This window comes from Limulus polyphemus, unplaced genomic scaffold (assembly GCF_000517525.1).
Source record: "Limulus polyphemus unplaced genomic scaffold, Limulus_polyphemus-2.1.2 Scaffold128, whole genome shotgun sequence".
In the NCBI taxonomy this organism is placed as follows: domain Eukaryota; kingdom Metazoa; phylum Arthropoda; class Merostomata; order Xiphosura; family Limulidae; genus Limulus; species Limulus polyphemus.
Window position 1 is genome coordinate 638,402 of NW_013665738.1, and position 20,216 is coordinate 658,617.

The 20,216-nt window shown below is 31.6% G+C and overlaps 1 protein-coding gene across 1 annotated transcript in view; it reads right to left on the reverse strand.

Moving 5' to 3' along the window:
• LOC106473310 overlaps positions 1 to 4,979 on the reverse strand; it is a 35,815-nt gene extending 30,836 nt beyond the window's left edge. Inside the window, exon 1 of the mRNA XM_013933995.2 lies at positions 4,902 to 4,979. Within this exon, the coding sequence (XP_013789449.2) occupies positions 4,902 to 4,947 (46 nt within the window). The 5' untranslated portion in view covers positions 4,948 to 4,979. The remainder of the gene's footprint in view (positions 1 to 4,901) is intronic.
• Between the last annotated feature and the right edge of the window lie 15,237 nt (positions 4,980 to 20,216).

The window sequence follows — 20,216 nt, forward strand, 5'->3', positions numbered from 1 at the left end:
CGTTTCGACAAGATTTTGTCATCATCAACCTTGTCGAAATGTTGTATATTTGCTGTTATGTTAAACTTATATTAAAGTTTTCTTCATTACCCATTCAAGCCGTCTCCAGCCATTATTAGTCTTAAAGTGGGTTCCTCGTCATCGAATTTACCTTTAGTCTATCAATGCTAAATTAAGAACGGTTAGCGCAGATGGCCCTCGAGTAGCTATGCGCGAAATTCAAAACAAACAAGACATAAAAATAACCCACCAAAATTATATATGAATGGGACACTTCTTCCGACCACAACTTCAGCACAATTTTTAGGCCTAACTTACGATTCTAAATTAACGTGAGTTAAACATATTAACAACAGTTTGGAAACAAACAAATTATGCAAGAAGTCTAACTGGCAAAAATCATGGAACCACACCAGATAATACTATCAAAATATTCAAAACATACATACGCCCAGTCATAGAATACGTATGCCCAGCGTGGATAAACATAGCACCTAAACAAACAAACAAATTACAAATAATACAAAAACTCATTACTTATAAAGTACCACGTAGCACATCATCCAAATTCATGCACAACTACAAAAACACGAAAATTATCTCCCATAGACTCTTGCATAAATCTTTAAATTACTTTATGAATAATTGGCATAAAAACGACCTACTGTGCAAACTTGATCGCTACTGCATACATGATGGAAATAGACCTAAGCACTTCTCGCCAGTTAACATATATTTTAGAAATAAAGAGCTAATCAGGTCACCTGACACTGGACTGAACAACCTACATCAGTTTTAAACTAAGCTGAAAACATATAAAAGAATTTTATATGTAAAAATGTTCTCAAAATTAGGATTACAACTAGTGAAACGTATGTGTTTCATACTGAACTGCTCGTGAAGTCCAGGACTATGTAATATCGAACACAAGCGAAGGTGTATACAACACATAAATGTAACTGCCGATACCTGCACGGACATTGCCCTGAAAGGGGTCGGTGTAGGTGGGGTTTACTCTGACTCTCATGTTCTATCTACACATACATTCTTAAGCAACCATATAACATAGTACAGGAGGGAGGAAGAGGTCAATGAACCTGACCCTCCCGACAAAGAGAAAGAAGAAAAAGAGAAGGCTTATCACATATATAACATGGTTTAAAGTAACTTCCTTGTATTTAAATTCTTACTTCAAGGTGAACTGAAGATTGTGACTCATAATCATTTATTTAGTTTATAGTTGATGTTCATTATAGAATAAAAAGAAACGTAGGATTATTTGGTCGACTCAGTGTAGGGTTAAATTTCTTTTATTACCTTCTTTTTTAATTTGAGCACGCAGATAATCATATTCAACATTTACTAAAATTCGTTGTTTATGTTATAGTTGTTGTTATTCCCCCAGATGGAGCTTATCTTTATGCAATTAGCGAACAACAGTTTTAATACCTAACAGTAAGTGCTAAAACAGCGCTATGAGACAGAATGAAAAAATAGTTCAACAGGTAAACCTTTAAGTATCCCAAATGAATAATTCCTATGATTGAATTAAAAACGATGTTTTGGATGCAATTAAAATCAGATGGTAAGAGATTTTCGTGATGTTGCTGTTTAATATTCCACGAAGGCTCGGTAAATGTAAGAAGAAATTCCATGGAATTATTAGCATGAGAAACTGGAATAACTTTGTTTAATGTATTCTATTAAGTACTATTACTGAAAATAAGAATAAATTTTTAAAAACAATTGAAAGTATAGATAATGCACATAATAAAGATAGTAAGCCAGTTTGATAAAAAACAATTATAGATTGATTAAATTAGCTATTGATAACCGGAGTAATAACAAAATTTAATTGAATTAATGATCGGTAAACGTAATAGCAATTAAAAATTGAACGTAACTCAGTTAATGATTGATAAACGTAGTAATAGTTAAAATAGAACTTGGCTCAGTTAACGTTTGTTTATTGCTAAGCACAAACCTTGTAAGTTTTTACATTTTCTGTTAAGCTACAGTGGGGCCTCACTTAATGATTGATAAATGTAGTAACACTTAAAATAGAACGTATCTCAATTAATGATTGATAAACGCAGTAGTTATTAACACGATACATTAATTCAGTTAATGATTTATAAACAAAGTATTAATTAATACCAGAATTTATTCTAGCTAATGATTGATAAACGTAGTATGAACTGAAATATAATTTGGCTCAGTTAATATTTGTTTGTTTGTTGTTAAGCACAAAGCTACACAATAGACTATCTGTGGTCTACTCACTACAGTATCGAAACCCAATTTTTAGCGTTATAAGCTCTCAGACTTACTGCTGAGCCACTGGGGGGGGGACTCAGTTAATGATCGATAAACCTGGTATCAATTAAAATATAACTTAACTCAGTTATTGATTGATAAACGTAGTAACAATGAATAACAGAACTCAGTTAATGATTGATAAATGAATTAATTATACGCTGAATAAGGATGTCAAAAGGAAACAGATAGATATAACTAATGACTTACTTTTTATTTAAGTTAGTGAAGTCTCTATTTCTATTGCTTAAAGATCAAGAATTTTAAACAAAGAAGTTCAACAGCTGAAGGGAAAAGTGAAATTTCACGAGAAAAAAATAGAAGAAAGATATATTAATTCTGACCTAAGCCAGTACGACTTAATGTAATATGCAGATTATCATCGGAATATTATGTGAAGACAAGTCAGAAGACATTGACATTAATGTGAATAGATGTAAACATTTGTTAACATTATTAAGAGGTGATTTTCATACAAAAATAAAGAATATACTTTACAGACAGTTTTTTTTTATTAAACTATAGAACTTTCTTCAAAGAAGATTTTTATATAAAACTACAAAACATACTTTAGAGGCTGTTTTATATAAAACTAGATAATATACGTCAGAAAAGAGGTATTGAATCACCAAATATTATTGTGTACAGTGTTTTGGTGGCTGTAAGTTATTGTATTATTATTCTAGCGTAGCAGTAAATAAAATAAATTAAAAGTAAAAGATTTAAGGATTAAGAAGGTAAAAACTCCCTGTACGAAAATTATAAGAAGTAATTACGCAATTCGTTGAACATATAAAGTCAGAAGGTTCCATAATGTAACAGTTTATAACTAGAAAAGCTGCAGGGAAATATAAAATTGTAGCTGAAATTTTAAATCTTAATATTAATAAATTTACGCCATAATAATAGATTTGTTTAATATGTAAATGGAGAAATGCATTTTCTGAGACATTTTAAAATATCTGTAACTATACCAAACTTTAAAGGAGATAGTGAAAGTGATCGAAGTACATACAGTGTTCTAAGTTCATACAGGCCAATTGCTTTATTATCAGTTTTATCAAAAATTCTTGAGATGTTGTTCAAGAAAGTTTTAGTATATATTTTTTTTCATTCAATAATTTGTTTTTCAAATTTCCAATTCGGGAACAAATGGAATAAGAACACAGAGGATACATTAAATAAGGTGATTAACAAATCAAATGGTTTTATTAATGGAGATAATTTAACATGTGCTCCTTTTTTTAGATATATCAAAAGTTTTTCGAAAAAAGTTGCAAGAACTTTTATTTACAAAACTATAAGATAGAATTGGCATTGTTAACTTAATAATTTTAGTAAACATGATCCACATTTGAGTAACTCTTGTGGATCATAATTCATAATGTGCATTGAAAAAGTTTTTGATTCTTAAATACAAAAATAAAACATGCTGTAGAGGCGACTTTTATACAAAAATATTCAAAACATATTTCACGAACACATTTTAAAACGTAATGTATGGACTGTGAAAACATATTTTAAAATTAACTTTTGAATTGAGGTCAAGGAGATTTTGTTTTTCAAAATGAAATTACTTTTGTGAGGAAATTTTTAAAATCGTTTTCCAATGAATTCTGGTTATCATGTTTAATACATTAGAAAATGATATCAACGTTTTTTTTTATGAATTCTCTTCGCCATTTTTAATTAAACAGAAAATGATGGATTCTCTATCGAGGACACTATAGTCTAAACAATATTAAAATTTTATACTTTTTATTTGGTTAAATTGGTCCGCACGGTACATGAATAAAAGTGGGCAGAAATGGAGAGAATATTTGAAATGTTTGGAATTTGAATCTCACAAAATAGCAAATAATTTGTAGATAAAATGTTTAATAAGTAACTAAAGAACATTTTATTGCAATTTTTGGAGTTTGTTATAAGTGCAGGACATTTATACACTGGTCTGATATTCACGATATAGGATCAACCTTTCAGAGATGTCTCGTTTTGAGGTTTAACTCACGTGCGCATAAAGTACGGTTCTACTATAGTCTAAATGATATTAAGGGTCCTAGTTTTTATTTTGTCAAATTGAACCATATTAAAGAAGAAATGTTTCAAATCTACGGAATATAAGTTGAGTTTCCAAAAATAATCAAGAACTCTTAAAGCCTGGGCTTTGAAACTAAAAGATCGTTATAATACTTTTAAACTTCTCGTTTCTCACAGCACGACATTTATACACAGACAGAGGTTGCAGAATAACACGTTTGTAAACAAACTTCTTGTAATATAACAAACGTATTCTTAGAAGTAAGCGAAAGACCACAGCTTCATGAGTTATAGATAAGAACTATTCAGACTGATTTATAATCCTCTGTTTTAGTTAAAATATTATAGAAGAATATAATAGAATAAGATAACCTTATTCTCAATCTTGTAAAGATAAGTACTTAAATAAGCATTTCCATCGACAAAATGTAAATTTATTAAGTTCTAGGATTTGCATTAAACCTGGCGTATAAAACTAACACCTAGGACTTCATAAGCGTCACTAGAGTACTTTCATTAACTTATACTTTGTATTTGAAACTTACCAGAACCTAACAGAATCACTAGAGCAGCTGCCAATAGTGACCCCATATCACAGCAGCGATGGGTTGGAACTGACCAGATGATGGAAATTCTCTTGTCTCGTACACCGATTCACTTGAAAGTGAAAGCCGTTTCCTTGGTAACTTACTGGGTTCGGTAACACCACTGCCCCCTTCTGTTAATTTCAGTTTGGTGCAAACAGTGATATATTTATACATGTTTAAATAAACAATGTATATTTTTTTGAAATAGAAAACTATGTCTATGATACAGGATACATCGTTTAAGATAAATACGCAACTCTAGCTAAACGAAGTCGGTTTATTTATTTGTGGATTTATTTAGTGGAAGCTGAACAAGTTATATTACTTTGACTATTGATCCATCTATTAGTTCATCTAGTAATACATTCTCATCTGTCTATCTATCTGTGACTTTTGCTTTACTCTTTAGTGTAGGTATGTCTATCTGTACTTTGTTAATCTAAATAATCCTCTGTCATTTCTTACCAATCTCTTGATCTTTCTTTTATCTTTCTTTTCAGATCGTTTCTTGCGAATCTGTTGACATTGTCTGTTATCTTCTTAATGCTTAAATAACTGTGAACGAATATGTTTTTCTTTCTATCTATAAAGTAATTTTTTGTTTTTTCTTTATGTAAAATTATTTCAAATAATTTACTTTTCTCATGAAATTTGGAACAAAGTACATTCAGAACATATTTACAATAATAATACTATGATTAATAATTGTATTTCTTGTCATTTAAATTAAATACACATAACGACACCATTCGACAGACAAATAATTAACTTGTTCCGAAATACGCCTTTTGTTCGACTTTTCCATACTGCTAGTCTTAGCCGATTTAGAGCGATTTGACAGTTTGTATTTACAGATAATATTTCATGTTTCAAAACAGCAAAACAACTTTACAGCGAAATATATATATATTATTATACTCAGAACAATTGTCAAGGTTTCAAACGCAGCATAAGTACCAATAATTAAAAAAACTTCAGTATGTTCTAGTTATCCTAAGACAGATTTGTGGATAAAAATAATTCTACATTTTATAGCTATCCCTAAGTTCGATGTATTTTAATTAAAAAAATATATAATAAAGTATTCCCAGATCTTTCAACATCCTATGTGATATCAGGTAATAATTACAAAACGTTATTAATGAATTATATTTAGATCTTCCAACACCCTATGTGATATCAGGTAATAATTACAAAACGTTATTAATAAAGTATATCTATATCTACCAACACCCTATGTGATATCAGGTAATAATTACAAAACGTTATTAATAAATTATATCTAGATCTTTCAACGCCTTGTGTGATATCAGATAATAATTACAAAACGTTATTAATAAAGCATATCTAAACATTTCAACACCTATGTGATATCAGGTGATAATTACAAAACGTTATTAATAAAGTATATCTAGACATTCCAACACCCTATGTGATATCAGGTAATAATTACAAAACGATATTAATAAAGTATATCTAGACATTCCAACACCCTATGTGATATCAGGTGATAATTACAAAACGTTATTAATAAAGTATATCTAGACATTCCAACACCCTATGTGATATCAGGTAATAATTACAAAACGTTCTTAATAAAGTATATTTAGACATTCCAACACCCTATGTGATAACAGGTGATATTTACAAAATGTAGGTAATAAAGTATATCCAGATGATATGGAAGATTGCAAGAAAAAAAAAAGAATACTGAAAAAAATTGACAATTTTGTCTTTCTTCATAACAAGTTGCCAGTTTTGTATTTACCTATAAACGACAGAAAGGCTACTACTAGAAACATTAAATATCACATGGTGGGTCAGGAGTATGTTTACGGACTAACTACACTTTTCTTACGTTCATACTTATTACGATTTGAATCCATTGTTTCATCAGCTGTGTACCCTCGCTTTTAACGGTATTTTGAACCATAATCACAATAATGTCTCAAGATGTTCAGGCAGCTTAGGATATTTAGGTTAATCCTAAGTACATATATTAAGCTAACAAAGCAAGAAAATCTCTGTAGTCAAATTATAATAATAGATAATAAATTTATAACATTTGATATATTAAACAGTTTAACCAATACTGTTAATGAAAGTCAAAATAAACAACATAGCATACCTTATTTATGTAGCACAGAAACACTGGCTGTTGGCTTGGACTACAGTTGGAGAAGTAAATTTCTTTCAAAAGCATAACCTTGCTATAACATGCCTGTTTTTTCTTCATTTCTCCCTAACACGTCTTTTAATGAAAGAAAACTCATTAAAACACTCCTACTGTTTAAAGTTAGAGGAGAGTGATATCTGTGACAATTTATGAGAAAAATGTTACTGTTTAAACTGTTTCGAGCTAGTAGCAGTAATGTATCTATAGTAAAAACAAAAGCTAATGTTTATGGAAATAAAACATAAATCAAAAAGTGTCATTGAAAATATAACACCGTTAAACGTATTGCAAATAAAACAACGTGTTGAACAAAAGCTAATGTTTATGGAAATAAAACATAAATCAAAAAGTGTCATTGAAAATATAACACCGTTAAACGTATTGCAAATAAAACAACGTGTTGAACATACTATGAGGTGTGTCTGATACTACCGCTGTCACTTTAACTGACAAAATCTGACACTTAACAAACACTGACTACAGAAAGTGATAAATAACTTTATATCTTTTGTAAAAGTCACAAATTAAACATGAAAAGCCTCTAGAAAGTTCAGTAATGATAATAAGATTTGGAATGTACAGTTACAAGACTCGTTGATGTGGCACAGAAAGTAATTATAAAACTAATGGAACTAAATTAATGAGGTTATGTCATACTATATACGTAACTGTTATATAGCTAGAATTAACTATGTATAATGATAGCTTAAACTAACGGGTAATAAAATCAGTTGTGGTCAATACACTGGAGCTGTTTACAATTACTCTAAATGATATTCCAAGAAATAACAATGTAAACGAGAAAGTTTGTTGGAAGTTGTGATACACTATAAACCTTCTAAACCTGTAATCTTTAACAAGAATATTGTTGAATTTCCCACAGGATTGAATGAATTTTGTGTTTAATATGCACAATGAGAAGCCTCGATTATGACTCTACCAGCTATATCACTAAGTAACGTAATATTGAAAAACATTCTAGTGTATCTAATAAGCTGTGAGTAGTAAACATTGTAACATAACTTATTTGGAATATTTATCCTTGGAAATGGAAAGTTTACAGCTTCAAAGCTGAAAGTGTTCGTGTATTTCAAAACTCTAATGTTAGATTGATGCTGCTAATATCTAAATCCAAATATTGTTCTTTGATTTAGTGAAAGAGTATATTTTTTCTAGAGTGAGTTCTGGTGGATAAATTTGTTTCGCTCTGGTTAGATAACCTTGATAATTCTCTATAAGAATATAATTTTTATATCTAAAAGCGTGACTGATGTGCAAAGATGTACTCCAGTCTATTTTAGTAAGATTTCTGATGTATAGAAACTATAGTCCGATTAAAAACAAATCTGCAACTTGTGGGTTGAAGTTGCATTACACCGAAATTCCCAGTATCTGTTGGAAAGACATGTTGGTCATATTGTCAAATACAAATTATATGGTCTCCAAGAATTCATTTAATTTGAAACAGTAGTAATTTTTGTTAGTAACATTGTCATAAAAAGTACTGTATTTACTGACCTAGAGTAATAATTTGCCAGAATTGTTAAAATACCTTGAAATTGTTGAGGAAAAACTATTTTAATCTTATCAAGAAGAATAGTGTAAAGATTACTGATCGAATGCTTTTATTCTTATAGTTTCAAAGCCTTGAATTTTATCTTTGCATTCATACTTATGTGAATATACCAAGTCCACTAACTGAGCTCACCAATCTTATCTAAGTATACTAAGTTCACTAACATTTATAAAACTGTAAGTCTGCATGGAAATTCTCCTTTCTTGATTGTTAGGAAATCAAATGTTACTTTCACTCATTGTTATTAAATTCAGAGATCGTGATCGTCGTAACTTCACTCTGAATAAAGCATAAAGAGTTCAGAAGGCATAAAGAAGGCGCTGAAAGCTCATTAGTAGGGGAATCACATGGTCGCCACTAGAGTTCCTCATGTAACATATCAGTAGACATTATCACTCTACTACTCTCTGTTGTATCTATGCTGGCTTTCTTGATCTAATGTGCACAAAAAGTGACTGTTTAATGCATTATTTTCATCCCAGATGCACTACTTGATTTTCTTTCTGAATAAAATGTGGGTAATCATCTTTTTTTCCTGAAATTGATCAACATTGCTTCTTTGTCAGTTCTACGTGATACTTTGATGATCAAAACTCAAACCACAGGTAAAATACCTATGTTACTGCCGTATTGAAATTTTGTAGATCTTGCAGATTTTCTATTTTTTAGTTGTTTTAATAGACTTTTCCTTAAGTAAAAGTAAAAAAAAAATTCAACCGTTCTCAGTTAATAAAGGATGTTCCCTCCCATCGTCATTATTTCATCGAAGCACAATGCATTGTGAAAAAAGCGACAATTTCAATGAAACACTATTTTTTGCATTAAAATTTGAAACTTAGATAAGTATTTCTTGATTGAGAAAATAAATAACAACAATTTTTATTGTTGACACAGATATTTTACTTACATAAATTAGCCCTCAGTGGCACAGCGGTATGTCTGTGAGCTTACAACGTTAGAAACCGGGTTTCGATACCCGTTGTGGGCAGAACACAGACATCCCTTTGTGTATCTTTGTGCTTAATTACAAATGAATTGAAGATGATAGTTAAAACTACTTTGAACATAATAATCATTTTTAACAGCTAAAGCATTGCTTTACTGCAACAGTTACAAGACTACCTTAGAGAAAAAACCCGTTCCTATAGATAAAGGATGGCTTCATTGCAACAGTTACAAGACTACCTTAGAGGGAAGAACCGTTCTTATAGATAAATGATGGCTTCACTGCAACAGTTACAAGACTACCTTAGAAAGAAGAACCGTTTGTATAGATAAAGGATGGCTTCACTGCAACAGTTACAAGACTACCTTAGAGAGAAGAACCGTTCGTATAGATAAAGGATGGCTTCACTGCAACAGTTACAAGACTACCTTAGAGGGAAGAACCGTTCTTATAGATAAATGATGGCTTCACTGCAATAGTTACAAGATCACCTTAGAGGGAAGAACTGTTCGTATTGATAAAGGATGGCTTTACTGCACCAGTTACAAGACTACCTTAAAGGGAAGAACCGTTCTTATAGATAAAGGATGGCTTCACTGCAACAGTTACAAGACTACCTTAGAGGGAAGAACCGTTCTTATAGATAAATGATGGCTTCACTGCAATAGTTACAATATCACCTTAGAGGGAAGAATTGTTCGTATAGATAAAGGATGGCTTCACTGCAACAGTTACAAGACTACCTTAAAGAGAAGAACCGTTCTTATAGATAAAGGATGGCTTTATTGCAACAGTTACAAGATTACCTTAAACGAAAGAACTGTTATTGTAAACCAAATGTGGTTTCACTACAACAAATCCAATATTTCTGTAAACGAAATAACCGTTCTCGTAGTTAAAGTGCGCTTTCACTAAAACAGACACAAAATGTCATTAAAACGGAAGAACTGCTTATTATAGAGAAAGGATGGATTCACTGCATCAGATGTAGTGGTGTGTTAAAAGCGTTTTCCCAACTTTACTCTCCATTTTGGCTCTCAATGTATCAATTTAAGACGATAAACATATTTTAAGTGTCAGCATATTTCATAAGCTAGAAAAACCAGAAAGACGATGTGGTGTGCTGTAACGTTTATCCATAAATTCATATATCTAGTACATGTCAGTTAATAATCTCATTTTAATTTGCTTTTCTTGTTAGCTCTTTCACTGTCACGTTTGTATTGTTTGTTTCACAGAGTTGCGCAAAGCTACTATCGGGGTAACTGCGCTAGACGCCACTAATTTTCAACAGATGGACTAGAGGGAAGACAACTAGTCAATAGCACCCAACGCCAACCCGTGGGCTGCTCTAATCGAATAGTGGGACTTGGCAGTCATCCTTATAACGAACCCACGACTCCGAGTTTGCAGCAATGGGACATGCATCCTCGAAGGATGAAGCCACAGTCCACTACACTAACCACCGGGCCACACCTGGCTGCTACGTTTATAGCTAAAAAGCTCTCCCAGTGCCAGTTTTATTTTTAGATAGAGAATAAAAACGAATGCCCAAGTTTTAATATTTCTTTGCTTATGTGAAACTCGAAACTGGAAAACTTCGGTAAGTTCGTAAGGGAATACTATACTTTTCCTTAATGGTGATACAAAATTCCAAACTCCCGTGTGGTTAAGATCACATTCTCCAGGGCTAAAACAAAGTTTATACAGTGTGTTCCATATATAGGCCCGTGACAGTTAAGAAATTGAACTTTCTCTGTTCCTATCTAATACGACACTTGAGAAAACTGAAACTTCTGTAAATGAGTTGTATTCTGTCAGTATGCCTAGTAATTTATCCTCAAACAACAATATTATAGTATAATTCTGTATGAACTCCGAGGCCTGAAGCTAGTGCGACAATCACCACTTTGTAGGGGGCCTGGGAGCATGCCCCCTCCCCAGAAATTTGTTTAAAATTTAATGCTATGAGATTGAATTTTGAGCAATTTTAACTACAAATACTGCATACGCATAACGTAATGTATTGGATTAAAAGAAGCAAGTTTTAATACATAACTTTTATATATACATGCTATAAAAAAGTGGTCAGGCCATGGCCTGATTGGCCTTATCGCTTCGTACGGCCCTGACAATATTATAGTTTAGTTCTGTATGAACCCTTAGACCTGAAGCTAGTGAGACAATACATTTTAACGTTATCACTAAATTAAAGGCGGGACAACTACGCACAACTAAACCGATAAGATATTAATGTTTTATCATCGATATAAAAAAATATCGTAGCTTATTTCATATCACGCACTAAACAAAAGATATATGAATATCAGAATTTCAGGATAAACGATGCACATTAATATTGTAACTCTATTTTATTGGTTCCAGATGATAGTATTTATCAGAATTTCAGGATAATGATGCAAATTGCAATTGTAACTCCGTTGTATTGGTTCTAGATGGTAATAGTTTTCAGATTATCAGGATAAATGATGTACATTACAATCCCAACTCTGTTAAACTAAATTAAACATATATGTAAAAAAAAAAATATTTGTATGTAGCAGAAAAAAAAAGGGCCGAGAAAAATTCAACAAATACAAAATGAGTTCCAATTATATGTCGCATAACAATTGTTTTGTAGTAAATGCGTTTTGTAAAACGGTGAAGCATAATTACGATTAATTATTATTCTCATTAGGCATATGTACTGGGCCTAATACTAATGTCAATTGACAAATATAATTATTTATATTAAAAATATTTTAAAACAGGGAAAAAATCTATTTTTAAGATTTAGTCATTACAATAAATTACAAAAGCGAAATTTATTTATAAAAACAGAAATTTGCAGCATTCAGTAAGTATGAACTGATAGAGGAATACAAGCGTTTGCTAATCGGATGATCCTTGTTGGGTTATATACAATGAGTACTGACATTTAAAACTTCCGGATGACTACTGAGATGGTAAATACTGTCTTTATCACAATACTTCACTGGTTTGTGTATAGAAGCATAAGTTATAAGCTACACTTAGCAGCTGAACACACCAATACGACCATAATATCTACAGCTAGAGTAGATCGTTTTATTATCGAAACTGCCTAACGCAGTTTTAGAGTTTCGGGCTTTGTCGATATCATGGTTTTTTAGTATGTATTGAAAGTTTGAAATGAGGCAAACCTTTTACAAATACGACAAAATATAACTTTTTCTTTTTTTTTAATACTAAAGTGTTTGTAATCTACAAGGAACAATACTTTCGATGAAGCTAAGTTTCAAAGTGACAGTAACTGCCTGCTGTAGAAACCTACAAATGTAGAGGACGACGTTCCGAAAGTCTTCCGCCTTTCGAAACGTCGTCCTCTACATTGTAGGTTTTTACAACAGGCAGTTGCTGTCCATTTGAAACTTAAATTCATTATGAATACTCTGCCTAAACAACCTATCAAAGAACAATTTCGGTGTTTCTTTAAACTATTTTTTATGAAACAAAATCAACATAAACGTAAAAATATCTTTGCATATCTTAAATAGAGCACATTATGAGAAAATATAAGACTACACAATGTACCCATCAATCTTCGAAGATATAACAGAAAAACTGCGATAACCTAGCAACCTTGATTCTCCATTGAAATCTTAGCTACATTTACCAAACTTACAAAATACCTTTGTGGAAGTATCAGCAAGCTTGGTGATCTGCTTAACACAAAAATAAAACGTGTCGAAGCATGGGTAATTCTAAATCTACCATGACCTAAATTGTTTCTGAAATGGATTACTAGTAATCAGAAATGCATGTTTTAACAGCTGTAAAACTTGTCAGTTGTAAGTATTGCAATAGTTGTAAAATTAATCAGAAGTCAGTAATAGGCATTGTAGTAGCTGTTAAAATAATCACAAGTTGGCGTTACATTACTGTCAATAATTAATAATCAGTAGTGAGTGTTATAGTTACTGTAAAACTTTGCAGGAGGGGGCGTTGTAGTAACAACAAAACTTGTCAGAAGCTAATAGCAGTAAAACCGGTCAAGTGTGGGTGTTGCAACATCTGTGAAACTTGTCAGTAGTGAAAGTTGTAGTAGTTGTAAAACTTGTAAGATGTGAGTATTGCATGAGCTGTAAACTAGTCAAAAGTGGTTATTTTAGTTACTGTAAACATAGGTAGTACTGGATGTTGTAGTAGATGAAAACTAGTCACTAGTGGGTGTTGAAGCAGGCTGTAAAAGTGGTCAGTATTAAGTGTTGCAGTAGCTCTAAAACTAGTCGTAAGTTAGCATTGAAGCAGCTATAAAATTGGTCAAAAGCTGGTCATATAGTAGCTGTAAAACCGATCAAATAGGGGTGTAAATAGCAGCTGTAAAACTGGAAATAATTGGTATTGTAATATATGTAAAATTGGTGAGATTTGAATGTTAAAGTAGATGTAAAGCTAGTAAGAAATGCATGTCGCAGGAGCTGTAAAACTGCTTAGTAGTGGATATTGTAGCAGCTATAAAGGTGGACCATACTAAACTTATCTAGTTGTTTGAAAACACAGTTAGGTAAAATCAGTAAGAAATAATTACATTCAATAAATCTCATGTGGGAAAGATTACATATAAAAGCTCAAGTACACGGAATAAACCAGATCAAGCGATTAAAGGGAAAATGATAAAATTATCGGTTGACAAAGGTTAAAAACATTTTATTTAGGATCAATAACTATTTTGAATGTTACAGACATGAAATTATAATCACCGTAACAAAAAAGTTATTTAAAAACAAAAGCTAAGAATGTATAGATTAACATTACGTCAAGGTAAAACGTATTCCTAACTAAATAAAGAAACTAAAAATGGAATATTAACTCCCACTTTTGTATTTCTAAAATATATATTTAATGAGTTGCATTTTGATCTTCAGCAGTTTGCTAAATCTCAACAGCATTTAGTGGTATGGTATTTGTTAACTTGATTGACTGTGTTAAAGCATTTGGAGGTATGATATTTTTAAATTGGATTATCTCTGTAATAACATTCAAATGTATAATATTTCTAATCAGGATTATCGCTGTAGTAGCATTCAGAGATATAATATTTGTAATCTGGGTTATCTGTATAACAACATTTGGAGGTATAGTAATGTGTAATCGGGATTATCTCAGTAAAAGCATTGAGAAGTGGAGTATTTGTTAACTAGCGCTTCTATGTAATATATTTTAGGCATATAATATCGTAGTCCATATTGTCTGTATAACATCATTCGGAGGTATAATACTTGTAAACGTGATTATATCTGTTATAGCATTTTGGAGGTGTAGTATCTATAATTTGGATTATCTTTGTACTAACATTTAGACGTATCAGGTAGGCGGAAGCACTGCCCATGTAGGGATATCTCGGATTGTTCATAGAAATGGTTTTAAATATATCCTCAATAGGTCTTCAGAACTATACAATACTACACAGTATTTCCTTTTATACAATATCTATGTAATAACTGGGTCACAATTATAAGAAAAAAAGCAATCATAATTCTAGTGTAAACGATGTTATCATTACCCCTTGCAGTTATAATTCTTACAGAAATGTGAGGTTTCTTTAAAAAGCTTAAGTACAGGATGAAACAGGAATTGCCAGCCAATAATAGATAAACAATAATTACTACAGTTGGTACTTTATTGTATTTAGAATTTGGTTATAAATAAACCTTCCTATGTCTATTGAAACACTGCATTAAAAAATAACAACAAGAAAACAAGTAAAGAAAAACTTTTCAAACATTTGCAAATGCCGTCCCTACTATCTTGTTTACATTGTTTTTGAAGGATTGATATTAGCCATCCCTTCATTTACTTCCCTTTTTGAAACATTTTTCCTTTACTTGTAATACACCCAGTGGCACAGTGGAAGGTCTGCGGACTTACAACGTTAGAAACCGGATTTCGATACCCGTGGTGAGCAGAGCACAAGTAGCCCATTGTGTAGCTTTCTGCTTAACTACAAACAAACAAATTACTTGTAATACTTATAATCTGGGTTTTATCTGTAATAATATTTAGAAGAATAATATTTATAATCAGGATTATATATGTAATGACAACCAGAGGTATAGTATTTTGCGTTTTCTCTGTAATAACTTTGGGAGGTATAATATTTATAATCTGAATTTCTTCTGTTATAGCAATTAGAGGCACAGTATTTGTAATCCAGGTAATTCTATATAACTGATAGGAAACAAGTAATGCATGCGTTAAAAGTTTTATTCTATTTCATCTTGATTGGAGCTTTCAGTCACAGCTGAAATTTCATTGTACATTAAATTAACTCCAGTTACGTCCAGGCATTTTTAATACAGAAAAAATATCACTTTCTTATTACTGCAAGTATGACTTATAATAACAACGTAAGTTTCACGGAAATGTCAATTAAGTCTTAAGCATATAGGTCTACACAAGATTTGTAAAACAGTTCTTGGTCGTATATAAAATATGTAAACATAATTATTTATATAATACCACATTTTCAGCTTGTAATGTTTGAAAATTCAAAACAGCATCGTATATATATATATATAGTGTGGTTATATGTTTTTAGTATAATTATAAAAAGCATTTGTCATATAACTATCTGTCTGACACAGTTAAAATGTTATAGATCTTGAAACTTTGAGCAGAAAAGATTTGGTAAGTTAATATCTCAGTACTTATATATATATATATTTATGCATAACAGTTTTATAGGACTTGATATTCTTTTTATTCAATACCATTCAAGTTTCAAACAAAGTCCCATATTTCGAACCCCACGTTTGTAATTTATTCGTTTACTTTTCTTGAATATACATATTGAACCATTCCTTACTTACGTGTGGAGAAAACTCAATCAGAAACTTCAGAAGTCTGAATACAATATATCATCATAAGTAGTTAAGAAGAAATTAGATGTATGCTCATTATAAGTAAGAAGGAGACAAATACAATTCATTTTGATTAACAACTAAGTTTGTTTTGATTGTTTGTTGAATTTCGCCCAAATCTGCTTGAGGGATACCTGAGCTAGTCGTCCCTAATTTAGAGGTGGTGGACTAGAGGGAAGGCAGTTAGTCAACATCATCGACCGCCAGCTGTTGGGCTACTCTTTACCCACGAAAAATGTGATTGACCGACACATTCTAACTCCCCCATGGCTGAAAGGGCGAGCATGTTCGGTGAATAATAATTAAGAAGAGAACAATTGTAATGTATTTTCATCAATGATTAAGGTCGAAACAATAACAATATATCCTCATTAATAACTGACAAAAAATTATGATACATAATCAAGAAATTAATAGTTACAATATATCATTATTAATAATTGAGAAGAAAGCAATTACAATATACTCTCATTGATAATAAGGAATAGAACAATTAAATATATCCTCGTTGATAGTTAGGAAGAGAACAATTTCATTGCATACTGATTAATAATTAGGAAGAGAATAATTGGAATATATCTTCATTAATAATTAAGAAAAAATATCAATATATATATCTTTAAATACAATGATGTCGAAAAGTTAAGAAACACGCTGTTTGTTAAGCACTAACGATTTGTTCCTTGAACATTGGACATCATTGTGATTAAAGATATAATAATTACAATAAATTATTAGTAGGATAACATTTACAATACATCCTCTTTAATGATTAAGACTAGAGAAAACACAATATATTATCATAATAATTAAGCTGTTCAAGAATGGACCAGTTAGGAATCATAGAAACAATTATTAAAAATTAAATCATTAATCCTAAGCAATTTACCCGTAAGTGACTAATACCAAAGTCACAGCCATCATGAACAATAATTTCCTCTAAAAGCCTTTGATCTAAAATCTCAGTTACAAACTTGAAGAATTTACCAAAATCAACCGAAATCAAGTTCTAGACACTAGCTACATCTGGAGCCAGGTAGAATTTAAACCTTTTCTACGTCGTTCCATGTTCTTTTTCGTTAGAATCAAGAAAATTTGGGAAGAAATATAACATTTTAATAAGGAAAGATTTACAGTGAAGAAGTAATTTAGAGAGGGTAGTGTCTTTGGAGAGACTGGTAAGTAGAATTTCCAGACTGGAATGAGGTTTTGTGGAAGTTATTTTTATCAGAAGGGCCACGTAATTTGTTCGGAGTTATTTGAGCAGCTACATGTTAGGTTGTAGCAGTTTTCTGAGTTCGTTTGCTTGAAGTGAAAACTGTGGTAGAGTTTGGAGTAGAGTGTATATCAAGATCTGATGGATGACGAGATTTACAAGATTGTTCTGTGGACAGGATTTTAGGTAGAACAGTTTTTTTGCATTAAAAAGTTGGAAGGAAATATGTATCAAAGCCATGCCCAATGAAGTTCCAATACAGAGCCTCCTAGTGGCTCATGCTGTTACTAGAAAGTTCCTCAAGGCTTAAATGCAACATCAAGAACCATACTGTACCAAAAATAGCAAAAAAATAAAAAAAGATTTATAAGCTCTCTCCAAATTCAGCAGAATATAACCATAGTTTGATCATTCTCCATGATTCGCCTTTTTCGTGGATTATCACTTCATACAGTTTTACAACTATAGACCTGAAGAAGAATTCAACGTCAGGAACATCGTACCAGCACAGAGATAAATAGCAGAAGATGTTCATGAAAAATTCAGTCAACTGTACACACTTTTAATGTGTTTGCCACTGATATACTAACATTGATGATTGTACACAGTTTTCTGCTACAACCTCTGATTAACTAACACTAGTGACTATACGCACTTTTACTATGTAGTTTCTGATTTACAAACACTATAAATAGAAAATGTAAAAAATTGGTTTTCATTTGTCATAATATATTAGAATGTTTTTAATGGAAACTTCATCCCTCATAAAGTGAGTTTTGATGTGCCCTAACTAATTTTGTTAGTCTTCTATTTATAGACAATATGTCTGCGGACTCACAACGCTAGAAACCGGGTTTCGATACCCGTGGTGGGCAGAGCACAGATAGGCTATTGTGCAGCTTTGTGCTTAACTTCACACAAACAAACAAAAACCATTTATAGGTACAGTCAGTTATATGCTAAATAACAAAATATAAAATATTTCAGTTCTTATGGAGAATTGAAAAAGTATTCAAGATAAAAAAATCTGAACAAACTTTAAAGTTTCTACGTTATTTAGCAATATGTTTGTTCTCGTTGTGGGCACAATTATTGTGGTTCAACCACGCGTCATTTAGTAGAGCCTATAAAAGAACATCTTGGTAATTATTCAAACATTTATAGACACTTGAATTAACATTGTAATGGTGTGGCTGAAAAAAATTTGGTGATACAAAACTCAAACCTGTTATGAACCCAACACTAGTTATGCAGACTTTCACAGCGGAGGTTTCTGATTTACTAATACGAGAAACTGTGCACGCTTTTACTAAAACGATCTCTGAGTTATTAACACAAGTGGCAGTACAAACTACTACTGCGACAATCTCTGATTTACCGACAGTTGTGACTGCACACACTTTTACTGCAACAGTCTCTGATTTACCGACAGTTGTGACTGCACACACTTTACTGCAACAATCTCTGATTTACCGACAGTTGTGACTGCACACACTTTTACTGCAACAGTCTCTAATTAACAGCCATTATTTACTGTAGAAACTATCACTTTTATAAAGAGTTACTAACATTATAGTGACTAGGAACCCTAATTAAATACCCAACTTTGCAACGTCTCTTCAAAAAATCTAAATAAATGCGATATTCTGAAATTGCTCTTCAGAGACCCTAATAAGTGCCAAGCACTTCAAATGTTTTTCAGGAACTGTAAATACTCAACCTTGCAACAGTTCTCAAAAAACTTAGTTCTGTAACTGCTCTTTTCATACTCTGAATAAAAACTAAGCTATGCAACTGTTCTGCATACACTAACTAAATACTAAACCCTATAACTGCTTTGTAGAAACACTAATTAAAACCAAACCATGTGACTGCACTCCAGAAACATTAAATAAATACCAAACTCTGCAACTGCTTTCCAGAAAAAAGCTGTCAGGTACTGCAGGTATAAATTAGTGACTACGGCTCGGAGAACAGCTGTAAGTTTGTAAAAACAACCAATCTAAATCTCAAATATTTTACGAATAAGCACCTCGTACAAACTTCTCACTGTTAGATGTGTATTTTAACAGTACTTTAGATCAAGACAACAAGATGACAACTAACTCACTTAATTCGCCTTTTCTATTCTATGATGCTGCTTTTATGTGTTACAAACATTTTTAACATCTAAAATTTGGGATAGAATATTCGGCATAAAAAGTTGCACTGTTCAAAATACCATTGATTACAAAAACACACACTCAAGAATGAGGAAATACATGTTCGACATAAGAAAGTTGCACTGTTCAAAAAACACGCACACTCAAGAATGAGGAAATACATGTTCGACATAAGAAAGTTGCACTGTTCAAAAAACACGCACACTCAAGAATGAGGAAATACATGTTCGACATAAGAAAGTTGCACTAGTTACAAAAAACACGCAACACTCAAGAATGAAGGAAATACATGTTC